This window comes from Quercus robur, chromosome 3 (assembly GCF_932294415.1).
Source record: "Quercus robur chromosome 3, dhQueRobu3.1, whole genome shotgun sequence".
Lineage (NCBI taxonomy): Eukaryota > Viridiplantae > Streptophyta > Magnoliopsida > Fagales > Fagaceae > Quercus > Quercus robur.
The window spans coordinates 6,559,372-6,584,539 of record NC_065536.1 but is presented as its reverse complement, the minus strand read 5'-3'; the positions used below and the strand labels follow the sequence as shown (position 1 = coordinate 6,584,539).

The 25,168-nt window shown below is 32.6% G+C and overlaps 1 protein-coding gene and 1 pseudogene across 1 annotated transcript; one reads left to right on the top strand and one right to left on the bottom strand.

The window, feature by feature from the left end:
* Positions 1 to 1,858: 1,858 nt before the first annotated feature.
* On the top strand, positions 1,859 to 5,682 carry LOC126716869 (calreticulin-like). Its single transcript, XM_050417881.1, has 14 exons — positions 1,859 to 2,028; positions 2,964 to 3,071; positions 3,190 to 3,382; positions 3,487 to 3,745; positions 3,841 to 3,897; positions 3,985 to 4,032; positions 4,133 to 4,219; positions 4,303 to 4,360; positions 4,475 to 4,542; positions 4,653 to 4,748; positions 4,839 to 4,886; positions 5,047 to 5,076; positions 5,161 to 5,274; positions 5,366 to 5,682. The coding sequence occupies exons 1-14, from the start codon at positions 1,923 to 1,925 to the stop codon at positions 5,375 to 5,377; spliced, it is 1,284 nt and encodes a 427-aa protein (XP_050273838.1). The 5' UTR covers positions 1,859 to 1,922; the 3' UTR covers positions 5,378 to 5,682.
* A 2,950-nt stretch (positions 5,683 to 8,632) lies between these two features.
* Positions 8,633 to 23,775, bottom strand: LOC126719149 (histidine kinase CKI1-like; annotated as a pseudogene).
* Positions 23,776 to 25,168: the final 1,393 nt, after the last annotated feature.

The window sequence follows — 25,168 nt, the reverse complement described above, 5'->3', positions numbered from 1 at the left end:
GTTCTTAAAAAAAAAAAAAAAAAAAAAAAAAAAAAAAAAAAAAAAAAAGAGAGAGAGAAGACTATGAGTTTAAGGTTCAAACCATTCGATCATGGGTTGACATTTAGGTGCAACTTGAAATTGTTTTAAACTCTACAAAGGTTAAATTGAGACCAGCTCAACTTGTTTCATTTTTAAAATATTACATCTCAAGTTTGATATTATTATAATATGTTAAAGCAAGTTATTTGATCAGAATCATTTCAATATTTGTTGAGTAGTATCACAAATTATTCTACAGTTTTTTTGTCACAACTTTAACGTGACAGACTGTGAGTGATTAACCATTACTTACACATAAATGCACTACTTTTTATTTACCAATTACATTCTGTCACGTCATAGTTATGACAAGAAGTTGTGAAAATTTTTATGATTCTAGAATTTTTGATATTTGTATTATCATCAAATAGTTGTACTGATCATTTCATAAGCCTGGTCCTTAGGAGAAGATTAATAATCTATTAGCCACTTTTATATATATATATATATATATATAATTTTCTTTTTCTAACTACATCACCTACTCTTATAGATATATTACTATTAGGATTACAAATGAGCTCAAGCAAGATTATGTTAAAAAAAAAAAAAAAAAAAGAACTTGATATTGATGGCAAAAAATTTCCTAATCCAACTCTCCCCCCCCCCCCCAACCTTAATATGAAGCTACGATTTTAGCCTACAAAAATTTGTATTAGAGTTTCAATTTTGTTGTCGAATTATCGGATCTATCAATTTAGTCCAAAAAGTTTTAGAATGATTCAGAATTATCCTTGTTTGACTTTATTTTATAAGTTGAGTACTTTTTGTGAAACTGAATTAATAGGTCAATTGATTTGGTGGCTAAAGTATGAAAGTCACTTTCATTGAATAATTGAATTGGAATTGCATTTGGGCGAAAGAGAAAGAGTCATTAATTGCTCTAATGATGAAGAATAATTTTCAATGATCCAATACAATTTAAATGTTATTGCATATTTAAGAAGAGGAAAAAACCCAAGTAAATTGACTTGTAATTTGTTTTAATCATATTGGTTTGATAAAAAAAAAAAAAAAAAAAAAAATTTGAAGGAGGCACAATTCATATGTTACGTGTGGCACATTAACAATAACCAAAATCACCACATAAAAGAGAAACAATTGTTTTTTTTTATCAAAATTTTTTTTTGAGAAAAAACCCATCATTCCTATTTCTTTGCTAAATAGGAATTATATGGACATAATAAATTCTTTACAAAAAACTCATCACTCTTATTTATTTGCTAAATAGTAATTATATTTATATGGACATAATTAAATCTTTAACGATAAAATTAAACCCCACATGATTTAGGAAGTAAAATAAAAGCTTTTCCTTTTCTAGTTATGTACTAATATTCAAAAAAAATTCAATTTAGGAACTAAAATAAAAAGTTTTACCTTTTTCTAAAAAAAAAAAATTCCAATAAGCGTGACCCGCTGTCACAGCGCACAATAAAATCGGGTCCAATTGCTACGTACCCATCACTACAATCGCGCCACGTGTTAATTCCGTTGAAGTATATGCCACCAGTAAATCCAAGGGCATTTCCGTAATCTCACAGTAAAACCACTTTCCCTACGTGTCTCATCCAATAAGAGCCTCCACACCTCGCGGAGCGACCAATCCAAATCCACCACGTCATATCAGTGACAAGCATTTCCACGCGTCAGACAGATATTCTTCCACGTCATCAATTTGTGTCCACCTCAGCAATTACAAAATAGAAACTTACTATTTTAACCCGGCCAGATATGGCAAAAACATGGATTTCAACCCCTATATTAGTCCCTCACAGAGCCCTCTCTCTCTGTAGCTTTCTCTGTATCTCTCTCTCTCTCTCTCTCTGAGTGCCACAGCAATGGCGTTTAAGGGCCGAAGAAACCCTAGCTTTCTCTCTCTACTCCTCCTCCTCTCTCTCCTCTCCATCGCCTCCGCTAAAGTCTTCTTTGAAGAACGCTTCGACGGTACCTCTCTCTCTCTTTCTCTCTCTAGCTCTATCTATACATTTCACTGCTCACATTTTCTCTATCTAGATTTCGATACTCGCTCTCAATTTCGGTGCGATCCGATCTAGTGGTTTTGCATTCGAATTTGCTTAAATGTGATTGTTTAGATTAGTATTTTGGACTAGATCTGTGAAAAAAAAATTCCAAATTTTCGCTTTCTAATTTTGAAATGGTCAAAATGCGGTAATTTCGGTCAACATCAGGATCATGATCTTGGAAATGAAATGATTGAGAATGATTATGAGTATATCTAAAGCTAGATTTGCGTGTACATTGTTTTCTGTAACTTAATATGTATATTTGAAATGATTGAGATTGATTTTGAGTGTGTGTGTATATATATATATGTTTTAATTGAAAATTGAGTGTGCTTAATTAATAATTATATGTATAAATACACAGATATAGATTGTGTATGTACGAGTGTATTATAAGACGCAGAATATTCATAAACATAGAAAAGCCTTGCATTTTGATGAAATGTGGGTTCGAGATCCATAGGTTGCATATGTGATTTACCAAAAATGAATAAATACTCGGTAGATTTACAAGAAAAGAGAACGAAGCTATTGAATCTTTGATATTTTTCAATGAGCTCTAGCTCAATTATCGTGTCTACCATAAGAATCAAGCCTTAGTCAATGTCGATAAAAAAAAGGTATAAAGAATCTTAGATATTCCATTGTTAGGGAGGGATATAAGAAAATTGGTATCTTGTGTATAATTGTATATTCTTCCTCATCCACATATATGTGGGGACCATACTGAAAACTTGGAATATGATTAATGAAAACTATTTGCTTTGGTGTCGTTGAGTTTTCATTATGCTCTTGTATGTTGAGATTTCTTGTTACTGATTTCCATGTTTTGAATGTGCAATGTATACACTAAAGACGGATGGGAAAGTCGGTGGGTTAAATCTGATTGGAAGAAAGATGAGAACATGGCTGGAGAATGGAACTACACCTCCGGGAAGTGGACTGGAAACCCTGATATCAAAGGTACCCTTTCAAATTCAAATGATGTTTGTGTGTGTTGGAGTAAAATTTGATGCGTTTAGTTGATCTTTAGCGTTTTCAATATACTGTCACATGTTAAGATTTCTAAACATCTTTACAGGTATCCAGACAAGCGAAGACTATAGATTCTTTGCTATTTCAGCTGAGTTCCCCGAATTCAGCAATAAGGATAAGACTCTAGTCTTCCAATTTGCCGTCAAGCATGAACAAAAGCTTGACTGTGGTGGTGGGTACATGAAACTACTCAGCGATGGAATTGACCAAAAGAAATTCGGTGGTGACACCCCATACAGGTCGATAATATAATTCCCATTTTGGCATTTTCTTTTGGACTAAGGCTTAGTGATTTTTTGTTGAAATTTGCTGATTTGGTATACGATGATTGTTTGTTCTACAGTATCATGTTTGGCCCAGATATCTGTGGCTACACCACCAAGAAAGTGCATGCTATTCTCAACTACAACGAAACAAACCACTTGATCAAGAAGGATGTTCCATGTGAAACCGACCAACTCACTCACGTCTATACATTTATCCTCAAGCCAGATGCCACCTACACCATCCTAATTGACAATGTGGAGAAGCAATCCGGCAGTCTCTACTCTGATTGGGATCTTCTCCCTGCAAAGCAAATCAAGGATCCCGAGGCCAAGAAAGTAATTACTCATTCATGCTCAGTCTGACTTTTACTTTAGCTTTTCTTTTTGGGTTTCAGATATTGATGTTGTCCCAACTGTATTAATGTTGACAGCCAGAAGATTGGGATGACAAAGAGTACATTCCTGATCCTGAAGACAAGAAGCCAGAGGTATTGGTCCTAAATTCGTAAAACTCTTAATTTCTGTATAGTTTTATACAAATCACATTTAATCTGACTCATTTGTTGCATTTTTAGGGCTATGATGACATCCCAAAGGAAATTCCTGATACCGATGCCAAGAAGGTAGACACTGAATTTCCTGTTATTCAAATTATTTTTATTGACTGCGTTTTACTAGGCAAGAAATAGAAGTGTAGTTACTAACAAAGATGGTTTGTTTCAGCCCGAAGACTGGGATGATGAGGAAGATGGTGAGTGGACACCCCCAACCATTGCTAACCCTGAGTACAAGGGCCCATGGAAGGCAAAGGTTTGTAGATTTCTAGTACAAGTTTTTATGTGTATTGTGATTTAGAACATGCTTATTGATAACTTTGCCCCTCCTATATGCAGAAAATTAAGAACCCCAACTACCAGGGGAAATGGAAGGCACCATTGATTGACAACCCAGGTGCGTTGCTTATTATATAAATCTACAAATCACATAATGATGTGCTGTGACGCCGTATTAGTTTGTTGTAGTTAATGGTATGCAGTAATACTTATTAATTTTGTTATTGAGCAGCTTTCAAGGATGATCCAGACCTATATGTCTTCCCCAAGTTGAAGTATGTTGGCATTGAACTGTGGCAGGTAATTTATGTTTAAATTATATTTTTTGGGGCAAGGCGGGGGAGGGGAGGGTTACTATTGTGTTTGCACGCCAGCTTAGTTTCTCACAAGCAAGATGTGTAACTTGGCAGGTGAAATCTGGTACCTTGTTCAGCAATGTCTTGATTACTGATGATGCAGAGTATGCCAAGCAGTTAGCAGAAGACACCTGGGGCAAGTACAAGGATGTAAGTTGCATCTTCCTTCTTATCTTTGAATCTACACTAGAATCTGTTCTGTTGAATGTGAAATTTGATTGAGATATATTGATTTTGCAGGCTGAGAAGGCAGCATTTGATGAGGCTGAGAAGAAGAGAGAGGAGGAGGTACACTCTTTGCCCATATATTCTGTCATAAGAAAGTTTTTAAAGTTCAATTTATTTGCCCATGGCAGTTCAAAATGCTGAAGAGTATTTCATCCATGCTACTTGCGTTTGTACTTATTTCTTTGCTCCTTCCTAACTCTTGAATTTAATTCTTTACCAGGAAGCAAAGGAAGATCCAGCTGATTCTGATGTAAGTCTACAAGCAAGCTGATTTTTGGAAATTATGAAACTGCAATGTTTACTGTGGTCCTAATTCTGCCAATCTTTTTTTCAGGCTGAGGATGACGATGATGACGCCGAAGATGAAGCAGGTGAAGATTCTGATGTTGAATCCAAGGATGAAAGCAAAGACGATGCTGAGGTTGAAACCAAGGAAGATGAGAAACATGTAGGGTTTCTTTCCTCCTAATGAAATTGTACCATTTTTGTTTTGTTTTAAACTGTGTATTGATATTTTTTCTTGTGCTCTATGTTTGCAGGATGAACTGTAAGGGACTTGAGGGTTCTGGACATAAAGGTTGGGCATGAAGTGGTCCAAAAAATTTTTTCCTTGTTTATTTTTAGTAATAGGAGGTTTTTCTTAGAAAACGATTGAAGGCTTAAAGCAGAACTTCATGGCTGATTGCTTTAACTCTTTCAGACTATTTGAGCCATTAGATCAAAGAGGATAATGTCTGTGTTTTATCATCACAATTATGAAGTAGTTTTGGCATTTGATGGCAAAAATGTCCTACTGGATTTTGGCTTCTAGTATTTATGTTACATTTACCATTAAATTTAAATTTCTTTAGACGAATCAACCTGCTAATGAACTTAATGCTTTATATTTTTGGTAATGTGGCAAACCATTCCACCAGGGAACCCAATTGTTGCCTGCTTGGAATAAAATACCTTTCTTTCTCAAGAAAAAAAGCTTTGTGATGTTGTTTTGAGTCTTTTGACAATGTGGTTCAAACTATATTAATAAACTCCGGAGTCTGGACTGTCATTTTTTCCCCAATCACTTATGCTATTGGCCTCAAATAGTGGAAGTGGAACTGTTATAAAATTGAGGCATTTACATGAGGGTGGTGGAGCTTCATTAATTAGCCTTAAAGAGTTCACTGGCAACCGCATGATGAATTTGGACCATCATGGGTATTCCGAAAACATGAATCATTCTTATTGCCAACCTCAAAACATCAATAGATCTTAACCAAGTAGATAACTATTGTTAGCAAAAAAGCCTGCAAATACAGTTATTTAACGTATGATCTACGGTTGCGAATAGAATGATAAACAGAGGTAAATAGTACGTCACTAGGCTCCGTGAAGGAATAGTTTCTGCCAAGGCCTGTTGGCTTAAGAAATGGGGCCTTGTTATGATCTAATTTCAGCTCTGACTGCACCCAAATGAAACAATTTGCACAAAAAAAAAAAAAAAAAAAAAATTATAGCTGAAACAAATTCTGTTTGCTGCAGTGAAATAAACTATAATGAGTTCTTTTTACAAAGCAAAACAATTTTCCAAAAGACGTTGTGTGAGGATTCTATAGACAATAGCCAGCCTTAATGTTTTGAGGGAAATTAGTAATGGGATCCATTGATGATTGAACATTCTTTCTTTACAATAGTAGATGAAATAGCACTTTGCTCTCTCATTCTTGGCAAATCTATAGTTAATTATCTAAAGTTGAAGTGTAGCATTTATTGTTGTTATGTCCATGTTCTTATTGAGTTACATTAGTGTAGCATTTTGTTTCAGTTCGGTCTATTAGGTCCATTTCGGTTCATTTGATCTTTTTAGGTTTAGATTGGTTCATTTCAGTCCACTTTAGTCCATTCGATCCACTTCAATGATGTTTTGAGAGGAGGGGTTTATGTAAAAAGAGAAACTACTTCATTGACAATTATTTCATATTCTCAACGTAATGTTAGTAGATTCTTGATAATTTTTTTTAAATGTTATTAAATTCTTGTATTTTTTTCCTAATCTAAATGATATATTTACTTATATCTGCTTCATCTTTAGGCCATTCAATACATATAGATGATAAATCGTTGTAAAGAGTACGAAAAACAAATTCTAACCACACATTACATTATTTAAAAAATACCTCCCCTTATATAATAATTGAAGTTAAAATGCATTATGTTTCCTTGAAGGAAGGAAAAAAAAAAAAAACTTACTAAATTTAAACCACTTTCAAATAACAAATATAGATAGCTTAATTTTGATAATCTAATTTATTGTATCAACTACATTTTGTTAGAAAATAATCACATCATTTTAAGAAGGTTTTGAGACTAATACTTATAAGTCTCATTTATTATTTTCATTTTTCAATTAACAAAAAAACAAATTGTCAAACTTTTCTACGCATCACACAAGTTTGCAACTAATATAATTAACAATGCACCAAAGAATCCTGTATCTCAATGTATCCCATGTAAATAACTTTAGTTTCAAATCCCTCTTCCCATTGATTGTAAGGGTAAAAAAGAAAAAGAAAAGAACAACTAACTTTGTGCTGAGTTCAAATCTTCTGTTCCACTCTTCCTGTTCCACTATATACTTCACAAATAAAAACATGTCACATGTCCATCTATTTTATTAAGTGCTAAATTTATGCCTTCTATTATTTTAATTTCCTAAAATAAATAAATAAATGACCAATCATATTTAGGTAATTGAAATGATAGAAGATATAAATTTAGCATTTAATAAAATAGATGGACATGTGACATGTTTTTATTTGTGGAGTATATAGTGGAGCAGAAAGAGTGAGACACATGGTGTTAGCTCTTCAAATTACATAATTGGCAGGAGTCCAAATCTTCTGTCCCGCACTTCCTGCTCCACTATATACTACACAAATAAAAATATGTCACATGTCCATCTAATTTATTAAATGTTAAATTTATGCCTTCTATTATTTTAATTACTTAAATATGATGGGTTATTTATTTATTTATTTTAGGAAATTGAAATAATGGAAGGCATAAATTTAGCATTTAATAAATTAGATGGATATGTGGCATGTTTTTATTTGTAGAGTATATAGTGGAGCAGAAAGTGTGGGACAGAAGATTTGGACTCAATTGACAGTGACATAATAAAGCAAACTACTTGTCCTTTAACAATTTGACAGTCGGTGTAATTTGTTTGTTAAAAAGAATTGGTGAAGTTGGAGAATCATGGGGCCTTCAGTGTCCCAACTTGGTGAGTGTTAACTCGTGGTGAAGCTTTAATATATAGTAGTACTATATCTGGTTTCCTTTGATATATGCATGGTTAGCTTCTAAGGAAGACTCTTAAAAAGTTTTATTTGTAAATTCCATAATCTTGCATGTTGGTTGATGTGGAACCATAGAATAAGCTTGATTGTTCTTGTTTTGTTTGTTTACATGAAAATTGGTTACCCTATGTTTACTGAACACCTAATTTCTAATAATCACAGAAGTAGAGCACATTTTAGTGCGTAAAGGGAAGTGTTAGTGACACTTTTTCTAGTAATCACATAAAGCAGACCACATCTAAGACAGTTTCTGGGGAATTCAATCAGCACATAACCATTATCATCCATTAACAATGAGTGATACCCACAAATGAAAAATAGGCCCTGATAAAAAAACTGGACATATACTTTTATTCGAAGAAATATGGAACCCAAACACTTTTATTTTTACAAGTTGAACAAAAAATGATGGCTAGTGACTATGATCTGATCCAAAAGAATAACTAATGTCAAGAATAGTTTAAACGTTTATTGTTTATTGTTGATAAATCTGATTGCTTCCAACAACTTGTCCTCTTTTAATGGCTTAATTAAATGGATATCCACCCCTGCATCAAGCATCTTGCTTATTTGTTCTGACTCTCCATAGGCTGTCAAAGCAACAATAGGTAGATGGATGCCATAGTGTTGTTCCTCCACCCTTATCAGTTTTGTAGCTTCCAATCCATTCATTACTGGCATCTGCAATAAGAACAATATACCAATTCTGTCATGTAGAAATGAAAGGCATTGTGGATCTGCAAAATATTATTTGAGAAATCTTTAAACACATCGACAGAACTTGTTAAAGCTTGAAATTTGAGATACTAGGGTAGTTACCACACAGACATGGTATTTGTTAGTCCTGGGAAATCATTCAGTTTGGTCAGATCATAGCAGATACAAGGTCTATAGCTTTTATTCCAAAACTCTCCATAAATATGAATTACCAAAGATGGAAATTTTCTATTTTTAAATGAAAATGAAATTGAGATGAGTTTTGTAAAATTACCTCACAATCCATGAAAATATAGTCATAAGGGAGAGAATTGGAGTGTCCTCCCTTTCTATGATCAGTTAAGACTTTGCAGATGTGATCAAAGGCCTCTTTTCCATTCACACATACCTCTACCTCTGCACCAAGACTACAAAGTTTTTTTATAGTCACCTTGCGTAACACTGCATTATCTTCAACAACCAGAGTTTTCTTTCCATTCAAAGGCATATCACTGCTTTTCTCATCAGGTTTATGGATCACTATTTGCTTGAGTGATCTGTGATGAGAAGAAGGCATCCCCAACTGCATATCTTCACAGTCAAGTTCATTTGAGGAATTATGGTCTATCAACCTTGGTAAGTTGCATTTTCTTAGTTCAGGTATCAGTCCTAGTACTTGATATAAGCGTGACCCGTGAAATGGTTCATATACAATATGATCACATGGAGGCTCTCTTGAATGAGTTCCATGTACAGTTGGATGATATAACCATACAACCTTACACCGTGAATTTTGAATGTCCTTCCTGAAGTTAAACACAGCTGAACATAGTTCAGAGAAATTACCAGCTCTGGCATCAATCACAATCAGTATGATGCCTGGTGAACTTTTGGAGTTGGTCTTTCTGTAAGGCAGTGGAACATGGTCACTTCCATCCTTGATGCATGAGGGCCCATCAATTGGTCCTGAATCAGAACTGAAAGATGCAGATTTGCCCATATAATCAAGTAAACCCATCTGGATTTTCTCTGAAAAACTGAAATAGGAAAGGTCCAACTTGTGCTTTATTTTCTCCAGATGTGATAGTAGATTTTTCCCTTGCTTTACATATGACACTTTAATGTTTAAGCTTTCTATGTAATTCGTCAAGATTTTCCTCCGTTGATCGCCTTGTATAAGAAGTACCACATGAGATCCTTCTGGTTTAGGTGAAGGGGACCGAATTGATGCAAAAGATTGAAATCCGTTTGAATGGCGATCACTGTGCACTCTAGGAAATTCTCCTTCAGTGTCTGCTGACTCCGGTTTATATGTAGGAAGCTTGATATTGAGGTTGAAGCAGGTGCCTCTTTCACCAGGCTCTTTGTCAACAATTCTTATATCTCCACCCATTAGACGCACCTAGAGCACAAAGCCACAAACACAATAACATTTAGTCAAATGCATGGGTCAGCTTAAAAGCAATTATACGGCCCATCATTTCACAAATTGGGGTAACCTTTTGCTAATTCCAGAAGTACTTCATATTTCTTTGGAAGTAAAAATAGGTCCACTTTGCATTCAAAAGAAAACAAAGTATAAAACAGAAAGACCTTAATTATAGGTTGGACAACAACAAATTAACCAAAGCAACATCCACGTCCAAAAGGAGGAAAAACTTCAGTGCATTAACTAGGTATTACTTGAATTGCTTACCAAAGATTGAACAATACCAAGGCCCAAACCAGATCCTTCTTGACCAGAAGCTGTTTCTGTAACCTGATTATAGTATTCAAAAACAGATTTTTGCTTGTCTTTAGGAATTCCAAAGCCAGTATCATCCACCTCAATGACAAATTCTGTGAGATTGGGTTCTTGTTGAGCTGTATGAAAGGCAACCAAATCATTTAAACCTTTTTTGTTCTTGTAACACAACCGTGACAAGTACTCCAATAAAAGATGACTATTAGAAGCAATTATGGCATTTTCAAAACTTGTTTCCTGGACCATGGCACGAACTGTGATGTGCCCTTCAGTTGTATACTTAACAGCATTACTAAGCAAGTTGCACAGGATCTGTTTAAGCTTTCCACGGTCACCTCTAACATGACAAGATTTAGCTATTGATCCATCACAAGGATCAAGTACAATGTCAATGCCTTTCTTTATAGCCATAGGATAGAACATATCCACTACATCCTCGAGGAGTTGAGCCAAGTTGAATTCTCCTTCTTGGAGCTGCATCTTTCCAGCTTCAATTTTACTTGTATCCAGAACTGAATTCAATAAGCCTGAACCATTTTCATAAATAAAATAATTGTAAATATAAGCAGTTTCTCCATGCCAAATAGTTCATCTTCTATTGCTAAAACTTTAAGAACTGGTTGATAATTCAAATAATCTTGAGTCTGATTGGCTAATGACTATATTATTGACAAAGTAACTTCCATTGGAAAATTAAGGAAGAAAAATTTTTCTACCACACGTTTAAAATTTTAGATGATAGATGATTTAAGAAAATGTCAGATACAAACACTTGGATCATTGATAACATTAATATAATAACATGCATATATGTTAATGCTTTGAATTAAATAAAGTATAGGTTACTGAATATGCTTAAGAATGATTTAAATGTACTACACATCCCTAAAGTTCCAAATTATTTATAAACAAGTACTAAAGCATGTGGTGAAATATACACTTCTCCTTGGAATTGATCTATGTTGATGACCTTGGTTTATACTTTATTAGGGTGGCAAAAAGTAAATAGAATGAGCATAATAGTTACCAAGGAGATCTTTTGTGCAATCATTCATCTGTGCTAAGTTTGTTGCTAAAACTGAGTCTTGATTGGCATCTTGATTAGAAAGCTCTATCAAACCAGTGATAGCCGCCAAAGAAGCACGTACATCATGGCTTGCTCTAGCAAAGGCATGGCTTTTGTTCATACTCTTGCGTTCTGCTTGTTGAGTCGATTCCATTTGTTTAATGAGGGCAGCACATAAGAACATTTCTCGTTTCGCAGCTCTAACTATCAAGAACAAGAAGATGGAAAGCGAGATAACCATAAAAACAAACAGAAGCAAAAGAAGTGTGAACGAAAGCTTGCTGTTCTGATGGACAAGGCTCACTAATCTGTTGGTGGGATAAGCCAAGACATATACCTGGGAAAAAAAATAGTACACATCTAAATGAACTATAGTTGCCAAATTATACTATTAGTCATTGTTGGCAAATCTTCATGTCTTATATGCATTTGTAAACTTCATTATGTAAAATTTAAGATGTTTTTTTTTTTTTTTTTTTTTTTTTGGTCAAGTTGTGGAATAAAATTATTTTTAATTATAAAGTCTTAGATGAATTTGATGTTATTTTCAAATTAAAGGAAATAAAAAGGAACATTAGCTGTTAGTCAAGAATAGAGCAAATTATGTCCTTTCCTTTTCGTGTTGAAAGAAATGAGTATAGATAGAACTCCAGATAAATTGTATGAGTGAGGATGAGTTGCAGTCTTACTTTATCATATAACATGCATGTAGTCAAATGGTGGTTACTTTGTCTAAAATTGTCTTGGTAAATACAGAGTCAGTGGGGCAGTTAGATGCACCAGCACAATGACATAAACTTGATTTGAGTATTTGACAGTGGATCAAAGGAAGTGATAATGTACTGATAATGACTGGAACATAACAGAATTAAATCTAAATCCAATTGTAGGAGACAATGAAGGGGTTTACACCCCATATCAACAATAACCAAAAATGTAATATGTGTCTTATAATTTGCAAAACTCTTTGGATCTTTGTCATATCACTTTTGATAGTGTAAGCAAGTAGCCAAAATCTTTTACCCCTTAATTAAGAAACAAAATACTATTTTATATGAAACATAGTGCTCTTAGCTGACTAGTGTAAACACCAATCAATGTGACAATGGAAAACTCAAAAACTAACAAATAGCGATAATTCTTCTTTGAAATCCAAGATAAGCCATGTTGAGTTGAAAACCTATTCTGATACTAATATCTAATTTCTATAGCATTTTTCATTTTAAAATTCATATAAATCTCTTAAACATAAATAAGAAGTTGCCTGAAAAAAGTAGCAAAAATTATACCGTTTCAACTCCAGCAATCTCAAGCGTAGAGCAATAAAATGTGTATTTCATTCCTGAAACTTTCCCATCAAAATGTTTTGACGCACCATCATCAGACTCACACGAGAAGTTAGCTACTTGATCTGTAGGGTCTCCATTTGAATTCATCATTTGCACCAAAACTGTATTATTGCTTACCATTATCTGTGCATTTGGTAGGCTTGCTTGTATAATCACTTTCCCATCTTTTGTAGCCAAGTGAAAATTACCACCATGAAAGTCCAAAGCTGAAAAATGGTCGATAACCACTTTTGCAGGCAAACCAAAGGAAACCACACCTCTACCATCCACAGCCACAGCACTAAGAAATACGCTATCTTGAGATTTGCTCCATGCTTTTCCTAACCAAGAATAGCCACTTGTACTATTTAAGGCCTGTTGAATCCAACTTGAATTTGTAGTGGCCATAAGGTCTGCAGTTATTGCTTTTCCATATAACTTCCCATTGTCCCGGTCCACTGGCTGAGCATACCAGTTTAAAGGAGATGAAGTGTTGGAAAATACTGCTAGCATTTGATCCTCATCTTTGTAAAGTGAGAACAGTAAGCCATCTAGTCCAATATAAGAAGCATGTGATATATATGGAATTGTTGAAAGTGCTATAAATAATGTTGGTGCAACCTGAAAATATAATTAAAAAGCCAAGAAATTATGAAAAAAAGCATTAGTTCATATGTTCTAGACACATTACCATTATGCATTGCAAATTTTCAAATTTTAGAAAGTTTCCGAATGCTTGATTATCAAAAGAGCTTTCACATTTCCTTGAATCTGTTTACATTTCAATGGAAAAGGAAACTAAGAAGTAAAAACACAAACTCTGCCATCAATAAAAACACTGGCCTTTGCTTGGATGACACCATATGATATTTCAGTTCCATTTAGTGATAAACTTAGAGCTCTTGCAAAATTCATTGTTGATGAATTTAAAGGAACTAGCAATTTAGCTGCTGTTTCAATTCTTAAAGACGAGTTGTTGCGTGATTCAAGTGATTCTGCTGTTATACTTTCTTCAGTTAGTTTGATCATGACAATCAACCTTGATATCATGAATCCAGAAAATCCCTGCCAAGTTTTTAACAATAAAATGCGTAAGTTTAAACTGTTGCAAATAAAAGCACTGATATAAAAGAAAATATTTTTCTTATTTGAGCAAAATTCAGACGAAGGTTTAGTTTCAAAACAATATAAGTGTGTCCAGAATGCTAAAGTTTGTGGAGGGAATTACTAGAATGACCAGAAAACAAATTGGCCGCCAAATTATTGTTGAGCAGAAGTTCATTGGATAGGACTTCACTCTCATGGCTGAAAGTTGTGGTTTAATATCTGCATTTCATGGCAAATGTGAGTATTAGATAATGGTTAACAAAAAAACAGGATATATGACCAACTTTTGGTTGCTGAACCATAATTGTCATGATGTGTTACACTTCAGTTCATTAATATATCTAATTTTTCAGAACAATCCTATTGAGTAACAATTATTTTCATTGAAAAGATATGGCAATATTGATTTAACTATTTACAATGTCACATCTACCGCCAATACAAACAAGTGCAGGATGGGAAGAATGATCAATTATAAATTAAAAAAAAAAAAAAAAAAAAATCCATTTTTGATAGACTGACAATGACAGCAGAATCCAAATCCAAAAGTTGTGATTGAAATAATTAATTTGCGTCTCAAAAATAAGAATTTTTGGTTATTTGGTTGTTTTCAATGATCTATTGGCTCTTAATTTTGAATGTGAAAAAGAAAAAAAAAATAGATATTTTCTTATTTTCATAGATACTTTGCTAAAATTCTATAAAATGTCAAATACATTTCTGCATAGTTACATTTCTTTAAAAATGATCAAGAGAATGTATAAATGGAAAAAGTGCTAATTAGTACCGATCACTAGTAATTTTTTTTTTAATAATCTACTGAAAAAGGTCTCAATAACAGTATATGATAATTAAAAGAGAAGTTGGAATGTAAATGAAGAAAAACTAATCCATGAAAATACATGTCAAAGGTAATAATAAAACATGGTGCAACCATGGCATTGTAAAGGACATTATTAACAAGACTTAGTTGTATACTTACTATGAAAGCAATTGAACAAGAGCAACCAATCTAGCAATGTGGAAAATGACCAAAGTTCATAGTAGAAATGGAAGAGTGAGAGAGAGAGAGAGAGAGAAAATCTTGTGCAATCTGCTATAAACAGAATACCAAATATTGTTCAGCAACCGTGGGGCTTAAATCCAGTGTAACAAGGAGCAAGGAAAAACGTTATATTAAGTGCATGCAAATACAACGTGTACTTACAAATTCACCAGATAGAGATTCTGTATTCTTCGTAGATTAGAGAGCAAATTGGTGAAAAAAGAGTTTGAAAGGAAATCTAAAAATGAAAAAAAAAAAAAAAAAAATCCTATTGTAAAAAGTACTTATTGTAAAACCAAGAGATAAATGAGCAGTCAGTAACAACTAGTGAGATAATTGTGAGAAATCAAATCCCGCAAATCTTGGTGGGAAGTACTAATACTAAAAAGATTTTAAAATCTAAGTGGGCCAAAAATAGAGAAACAAAAACAAGCCCATAAAATGAAACTATTGGGTCAAGAGTAATTACAAATCAACTGGCAAACGAGAGGCCCACCACAGAGAGGAATTAAACAAAGAAGGTGATCTTATAAAGCTTCTCCATTCTGCCACCGTAAATTTAAGTAGCCAAATCTATAAAAACAATCTCCCTCCCATATTATTGGTTTTTCTATTCCATATTTTTAGGATGTCCCAAAATATAATAGTATTTCAAAACAATGAAAAGTTTAGATAATTTCTCTAACTTAATAAATTTTTATATAAAAAGTAAATATTTTTCTTTCAATATAGTTTAAATAAAAAAGCTTAATTTTAAAAATTTTGGATGTCTCTATTTGAAAGACATTAATGTTCTTTTAAAACTATATTTTTCAAAATGAAAATGTTAAATTTATTGTCCATTTTACTATATAAGATTGACAGATGTCACATTAATAACATATAGTTAAATTATTTAATTTGTTTTATTTTGGATATAAAATTAACATGAAAAACCAATAGTCACTAGGTTGTATAATTTGAGTTTGTTGTGTGCCTTGTGTGTGTGTTTGTTTCTAAAAAAAAAAAGATAGTATAATTGGGGGAACAAATTAAACCTCTTTTACGAGGATAGACATATATATATATATATATATATATTTAAGTTACATATTTTTTACACCATAAATTATAAGAGATTTAACAATTAAAAAAAATCATTAAATGTTATTGCTTTTGATCTTATTACCTAATTAATAGAAGTATTCTCTCTTTCTTTATTTATTGCTTTTCAATTTTTTTTTTTTAGGAAAATAAAGGGCACACTGCCATTTTCAATAACTTGCAAACTATACTCATTTACTAAAGAGCACCCACTATAGCCAAACCTCCCATTTCGGCAAACAAGCAATTGATCAGTGCATCGTACACCTCGGCAAACAAGCAATTGATCAGTGCATCGTACACCAGAAATTTCTAACCATATAGCCATATGGCAAATAAATATTAAATTTTAATTGAATAATTCCAATATAATAGGATTGTAGGACATATTTTGAACTTCAAGAATTATTTGAGAGTGCCACCGCAAATAATTCTTGAAGTCCCCTTTTATTTATTTATTTTTTATCTAATATCTTTTGGATATTGGTCATGACTCATGAGACTGTAGCCTAACAAGTTATGTTAATTGCATATTTAATCGAGAGATATGAGATTGAAATTACAGAATGAACATATGTTATTCGGTAAATGGTGATGATGATTTTGATAGAGATCTTGCTGTTGGTAACAGTTTCATCAACTCATCCATTAAGTCAATCAGGAAGTCAATGAAAAGCTGAAAGTTCCATTGGCCTATGTATATGTAATGTCTCTTTATTTATTTATTTTTATTCTTGATTTGTATTTTTTTTAAAAGAGTGTTAGTAGTTGCTCCTTAAGCTGAAAAAAATATTCGATTATTTTTTATTTGTGTATAACAATGGTGGTGAACAATGCTTGTTTAAATCTTTGCACTGGCACAGGGACTCTCAAATAATAGCACCGTCACCGAAAACCATATTGAATCGTGGGTTCTAATTAGCTCAATTGGTAAAGTTTTTGAAGGTTGAATAAGAGATCTAGGATTCAATCCCCGCCTATACCAAAAATCGATTGGTGTTTTGGTCTGATAATAAAAAACTATTATCAGAAACGGACGCCATATGTTAAAACTCTCTTAAAAAAAAAAAAAAAAAAATCATTGGCTTGTTGGACTTTGCTCTTAAAACAACAGGTAAACAACTTATATTTTGGCCAAATTAAAGGTGGGTAAGTTATAATTTGCCCTTTCAGTTTTGTCTTTTTAGTAAAGTAATATTTGAGTCTTTTGACTATTGTAATCAATAAAGGAAGAACAAGAAATAAAGATCTTTTCTTTTTTTTTTTTAAATGGAGAAATAAAGATCTTGTTGAATGGGTAAGTTGATGTGATAGGTAATACTCTAAATTTTTATTGATGACACAAAACGTTACCATGTCTAGTTACTTAAGCAAAAAGGTTTATTGATGGATCACCAGAAATCCCTGGTATGGATGTTTGGCAAGCATTGCTTGGTGCTTGTAGCAAAAATGGTGATTCAAAATCAGAAAATATTCTACAGATCAGTTGATTTTGGTAGCACCTGGAAGCGAAAAATGCTAGGACCACAATCAATTACACAGCTTTTATCACAACTCATCACGTGACAAGTTGTAAGTAGTGAAGAAAAAGTGGGGCAACCATGTGTGTCTACACCTCCACCACTCATAACTCGCTACATGGCGAATTGTAGCAAAAGTTGTGTGATTGTTTGTGGTTCTAACATTGCTCAAAGAAAGCTGAGAGAGAAAAGACTATTAAGAGCACGAGGGAGAAGGGGGTGGCAAAAGAAACAGGTATGTGTTGGATTGAGATTGAAAAGAAAATCCTAAGCTTTGTTGTTGGGGGCAAAATGCATGCGCAATCTGGAAACATATATGGGGTTTTGGCTGAGTTTGTTTAGACACATGACATATAAAAAGGATATGCTCCAAATAAGAGGTTTAATCTCTATAACTTGGATCAAGATGGGAAGGGAAAGCCATTTTGATTTACAAACCACTCATATATTTCTTAATCTTCTGGGTTTGGTATGATAATCTCTCAATGTAATTGGATGGTTTGATTTTTAGCTAGTTGGTGATTTAAGAACTGGTTGAACTTCTAAGCGGTGTTGCCTACTTAGCATACTTGGTAGATAATCAATCAATGTGTGCATTTGATTAGCTTATCATGATTCGTGTTTCTTGACTCACCTCATCTAAAATAAATGAATTTGGTTGTATAACCTCGGCTAGTTGATTAAGATTTTTAGAGCCACCCCATTTTAATTGGTTAGGTTTAGCTGAGTAAAGTTGAGCATAGTTGCTCTTTAATATTTTGACTAAAAGACATGAAATCATGCCCTATGCAACTAATGTAAGTACGTAACTCTTTCTTTAATATTTGTATGATTCTTCTCAGTTCTCACTCTTTAGCCGCTTAAGTTATTCAATCAATATCAATAATGGTCTATAGCCTCAACTTTATCCTTGGTATCAACTTGTTTCACTAAGATGGTTGAATTACATGGAACTTTTCCTTTTGGTATCATTTCCTCTTTCATGAAGCATTCACACTAAATCAAATTGTAAAACAATTCTCAAACGTCTCTCTGCAGTTGAAGAATGAGCGTGCTCTTGAACTATGTATACACTTCTCATTGCTTTTTCCCCCTTTGAGAAAAGGACATTAAAAATCTTTATGCTTTGCTCGGCATTAGAATTATGCAAACCCTCTTACAAAAGAAAAGAACAATAAAAAAAAAGCAAAGTAAAAAAAAAAAGAAAAAAATTTGATTGAGTAGTTACACTTACATGCACTTAACTTCAATTGATTCTTAGGTTGTGTATGCCAATTCAATGGACATTAACCAACTTTTTTTAAAGGGGAAATTACACTTTATCACCTTGAACTATATATTTTTATTACATGTTGCACTCAAAACTTTTCAAATGCATGTTTTGCACTTAAAACTATGATCCTGGTTACACTTTGCACCTCGACATCAAGTTTGTCGTTAACTTGGATGAAAAAATATAGCACAACGTGAAAATACCTAATTGCCCTTCTTCTCGATCCTTTAAAAACAATATACTTTTAAAAAAATTATTATTACAGATAAGGACGTTGAATCTCTTTATGCTTTGCTTGGCATTTGAATTATGCAAACCCCTTTACAAAAGAAAGAACAATATATGTCTTCAAACAAACACAATATACATATAATTTTTAAATTTCATTGAGTTGATTCTACATAAAGAAAACTAGTGTCCTTCTCAATCCTTTGAAAACAATAAACTTTATTAATTATTATTATAGATAAGGATGTTGAATCTCTTTACGCTTTACTTGGCATATGAATTATGCAAACCCCTTTACAAAAGAAAGAACAATATACTTCTTCAAAAAAACAAAGTACACATAATTTTTAAATTTGATTGAATCGATTTTATGTAACGAAAAAGAAGTCCATTTCTTTAAAGTATCTTTGTGTTGATGTTGTTTCTTATTTTCTTGATTGTTATAAAAGAATATTAAGAATCGAAGAAATATCATAAGATTTCTTATAGACCATAGATTCCTTCTTCTTTTTCTTTTTCCCTTTTGCCTTTCTTTTTTTGGTGTTTTTAAATAAATGAATAATTGTGGTATTATAATTTCATGAAAGAGCATCATATAATGAAGGTAATCCTGTTTCTTTTTTATTTTTCTAACACATCAGTCTTATACTTGAGTTTTTCAAAAAGAAAGAAAATGGAAAGAGGGAAAGCCCGCGGGGGGGGGTGGGGGGGGGGGGGGTGGGGGGGTGGGGGCAAGTTAAAGTATAACTTCAAATAAACGTAAATAATAACTTAAAATGTTTTGAAGCAAAAGTGTTAAACAGAACTACATTTTTCTGAAAGAAACAAGTTAAATTAACTAATAATAACTTAAAATGGGAATGATTATGTAAATAATATAGATAAAAATGGGTGTAGTTTATCTTCAATACTTTTTAATTGGAATCTCTTTTTGTTTTAATAAGAGACTGTCACATCAACCACTAACTAAATAAAATTTGGAAATTAAAACTCACTACCACTTACCATTATATATTTAAATAAAAGGACATGTCTAGTTAAAAAGTACTAGAGGTAAGCCAAATCCATTAAAAATATGCTACAATTAACATTAATCTATGATCACTCAATTACTATCTTATTATTACCGGATTTTTATTAAGATGCCATTAGTGTGCTAGTGAACCCTGGGAACTAAACAGCTTCTTTAGAGCAAGTGAAAGTTATCTTGCACTAAAGGCACAAGATAATTAGAATGAATGAAAATTATGTTATGTTATCTATTGCATCGTATGCTGAGATAAAGGAAAATTCTTAAAATTATATATTTACATGTTTTGTCATGATTTGGTGGCTCAATGCAAATGGAAGGTTGGCAAAGCATGATTCACAATTCTCAATTTTGTGCCACGTGTTTCATTTAATTTTTAATTTAGTACTAAGTGAATTATTGAGTGTAAAAATTGAAGAGTCAAAATCCAATTAGATTTTAAATTGGATTTCAATTGAAGTCCAATTTTTTGCCACGTCTCCATCTAAATTTTTAATTTTTGTAGCAAGTGAATTATTGTGAGCAAAAACTAAAGAGTCTAAAACCAATTAAATTGTAAATCATATATATAATGAGAAACCATTACATATTTTAGAAATGTATGGTTTAAAAAAAGTGTAAGCTTGTATAATTTGAACTTCTTCTAAAAAAAATTAATTTGCATTGTATAATTATGATTTTTTTTTTAATTATAATCGTGCATATGCATGGGACTACATACTAGTCTATTAGTAAAGTTTGAGCATATAAAGATTGACAATTTTATAGACGATGTTTTTTAATAGATTTGGACACATGAAAGATAAGTTTCAAGTTTAAAATATTCATTTTTTTTTTAAATTATGGCAAGCAAGAATAATACCTTGCTTATTTCCTTATTTTGTTCTTTCCTTGTTTTGTTTTCTTTTGAGATTCTTTTGAGATAAATAATGCATTTCTTATTTGGTACGATTGATAACAATGCTATATATAGTGGAAGTTGCAAATGAATTCCATATTTACTTAGTTATAACAAAATTGAAATTTAAGGCTAACTTGGAGGCTTGCCTAGATGTGTTTTGAAGCCAAAATTGGATTCTTCTTGCCGTAAGTATCATTAATTGCTTCAACAAATTTGTTCTTATATGTGTTTTTCTATTGCTATTCATAAATAGGTTTTTTTGCTATCTTAAAATTTGTCATATAGATGTTAAATGTAGTAAACTTTTATTGCACTTAAATTAATATCATATCTTTTGAGATATATTACTACTAAATTGTTTGGTACATGTTAAATTTTTTTGTAGCTTTGATTAAAGTTATATCACTCAATTACTTTTTATAAATCACCATTTTTCTTTAATCCATGTATTTATTTGATATCAATTATAGTTTACTTACACTCAAAATTTCAAAATAATCAATTGTCATTAATTATTAAGGGTAAAACTTATATATAGTACCTTAGGTGTTGTATATTAAATTCCTCAATTAAATTCAAACGCATCAATGCATTGAATTTAATTGTCGTTGGAAATTATAATAACTGATTGTATTTTATTGGTTAATACAACCATGTACTTGAATTTAATTAGGGAACCTAATGAATTGCACTTAGGGTATTATACCTAAGTTTTTCCCTAATGTTAAATCTATAAGGTTAGTCCTTTAGTATATTTGAGAACACAAAAACAAAAAGCTAAAGAGTAAGTAAGTTGCTAATGCCCAATCACATTGGTATTAAAAAAGAATAATAGATCACCTTAATATTTGGTTAGTATAATAATGGTTGGAAAGGAATTTTTTTCCAGCAGTAGCTTTAGCAAACCATTCTCATGTATCCAAAAAAAAAAAGTATTGAACAATAGAACTTTTGTAAAAGCCACCCAAAGTCTAACTTGAACCTAATTTCTGTCAAATATTCATTTTGTTTCATATTAAAGGTGAGATAATTTGCATTAGTTCACAAATTTAATCAATCTTTTTATTTATATTTTTTTTTACAAACAACTGTATCAAATATCTATTATGGGCTAATCACATACAAAATTACACTACAATGGGTTTCTATTTATTGTTAAATCTATAAGGTTATTCAATTAGTATATTTTAGAATACAAAAAATAAAAAAAATAAAAAAAAGAAAAAGAAAAAAAAGAGTATAAGAGCTCTTCATAAATGAGTGAGTTTTTAATGCCCAATTATCTTGATATTTGAGAAGAATGATAGATCATCTAAATATTTTACTGACAATGATGATTGTAGAAAAGAAATATAATTCAATAGTGGGTTTAGCAAATCATTATTATGAAGGAAAAAAAGTTTTGTAAAACTTACCCAAAATCTAACTTGAAGAACTAGATCCCTATCAAACATTAATTTTATCCTATAGAAAGTTGACATTATTGGGCAAAAGTTACACAAGTATTTTTTGTAAAAAAAAAAAAAAAAAAAAAAAAAAAAAAAAACTGCTATCTATCTCAATATTTTTAACTTTCTAATCTTGGCTTGGCTTCCTCCTTTAAATAAAAAAAAAAAAAAAAAAAACCAATGATACAATATGTTTTTATAATAATTAATTTAGGTATACCAAAGCACTAACTCCATATATCACCCAACATAAATTACTTTCCAATTTTCAGTCCAAAAAATTGCGCCACCTTACTTGTTAGACCCAAACAAACTCAAACACCTGATGTGCAAGATTTTGTTTAGATGTATTTGTCACTCTTTCACTCTTTACTCACTCACACCCACAAATTGAAAATACACACACACTGCATCTGCATCCATCCCCCATTTTGCTTAGAATCGCCAACTCCTCAATCTTACAACTAAACATTCAAAATCGGTCCAAATTGAACAACCCCAACCAGTGACCATCATCATCATTTATAAGCTTAGCGGGAGAAGTGCGATATTCTTTAAATCTAATTGGTATTGTTGGATTTTTATAAAGCTCTCTCTCTCTCTCTCTCTCTCTCTCTCTCTCTCTCTCTCTCTCCTCTTTATATGATACAAATTTTGATTCAATGTACTAGCCCCTGTTGTATCAATAAGTCACGTATTTCTTTTTTCTCTAAACAAATTGGATGTTATTTTGTCTGTGACTGTGCATGTCATACAAGATCTGATGGACCTGCTTCAACATTTTTCTCATCCGGAGCATCCCTTGGTCTTCAATCAAGACGACAGAAGAGGTTATTCTTGTTATGGATGCAACGAACTAATATTGGGTCCTAGCTACAGTTGTAAAGAATGCGATGATTACAAGCATCACAAATCATGTGCGGAACTACCCCTTGGGTTGCACCATCCCTTGCACCCAACCCATCCTCTTATTCTCTTTGACGAATACGTGGATTATCCTGAGAAAGAAAAGATCAAATGCCAAGTCTGTAAAGAATCTCATGATGAATACACTTATTAGTGTTACCGTTGCGACTTCAACCTTCACATCAGATGTGCTTCTTTACTACCCACCTTGGAAGCTGAATTCCACGACCATCCATTGACACTCTTTTGTAATTGGATCACATTCACTTGCAATTTTTGTGGCAAAGAAGGCAAATGTATGCCCTATCTGTGTAATCCATGCGGTTTCTCAATTCATGGAAGGTGTGCTTATTTCCCACGTAGACTCAAAGTTGTACGTCACAAGCACCCTCTCCACATCACCCATTCTTCTCTTGAACTCCATGAATCTGACTCCCAATTTTGTCTACTATGTATTCAAAAAGTGGACACATGCTATGGGCTTTACTATTGATCCAAATGCGATTTCGTTGCCCACCTCAATTGTGCTACACACCGAAGAAACAGGAAGGACATAAATTTGCTGAAACTTAAAGATGGGGAGAACGAAGATGCAGAGTTCGATCAATCTGTTGAGTCAGTGGCAACTTACAAAGTTAAAAAAATTGAAGTAGGAGAGGACAGAATTGAAATAGCCATAGAAATTGAATATTTTAGTCATGAGCATGACTTAAAGCTTACTGAGAAGGAGGTTCACAATAATGAAGAAAAATGTGATGGGTGCGTAAGAGCTATTCTCCCTCATTTTTACAGTTGTGCCAAGTGTAGCTTCTTTCTTCATAAATCTTGTGCTAATTTACCAATGAAAATGAAACACCCACTAAATCAACACCCGCTCACCCTTCAAAAGTCATCAGTTATGTGTAAGGCCTGTGGCTAGAGAACAAATGGCTTCGTCTACATTTGTTACCCATGCAGGTTTAAACTTAATGTTCAATGTAGTTTGGTCCCAGAAATCCTTACCCACAAAGGTCATAAGCACCAACTCATCCTCTCCTACACAAGCTTTGAACAGAGTTGCAGTAATTGTGGTGATAGAAGAAATCAAGTATTCCGTTGTACCAGTTGTGAATTTGCACTTGACTATAAATGTGCGACACTACCACAAACCACAAGGTACAAACAACATGAGCATCCCTTTACTCTCAGTTATGCTGCTGAAGATGACTCTGGTGAATATTATTGTGATATTTGTGAAGAAGAACGAAACCCAAACCATTGGTTTTACTACTGTGCAGATTGCACTTATCCTACACATCCCAAATGTATTCTCGGGGAATATCCAAATAAGAAGTAAGAAAGCTCTTAAACATTTTATTGTCACTGACACCCCCTTTCTTTTATTAAGGAAACTAAAGATCACCCTCCATGTCACACATGTAGTCTTCCTTGCAAAGATTTGATCTATCAATGAGTCCCATGTAATTTCTATATCCACAATTATTGTTTATAGAAAGGAAAAATCTGTTTTTAATTCTAATATTTTCCTTTTTAGTTGAGCATTAGTTCTTTATTGCTGAATTAAATGTATTATTACGGCTGTCAAAAATGGGTCTCCATTACCTTTTATAACATTATGTTGAGATTGTT

Bases quoted from the DNA above. Each gene is read 5' to 3' on its own strand.
- LOC126716869 (XM_050417881.1), top strand. From the start codon at position 1,923: ATGGCGTTTAAGGGCCGAAGAAACCCTAGCTTTCTCTCTCTACTCCTC. The intron at 3,746-3,840 runs GTAATTACTCAT...TAATGTTGACAG, and splicing joins AGGATCCCGAGGCCAAGAAA to CCAGAAGATTGGGATGACAA. The intron at 4,887-5,046 runs GTACACTCTTTG...ATTCTTTACCAG, and splicing joins AGAAGAAGAGAGAGGAGGAG to GAAGCAAAGGAAGATCCAGC.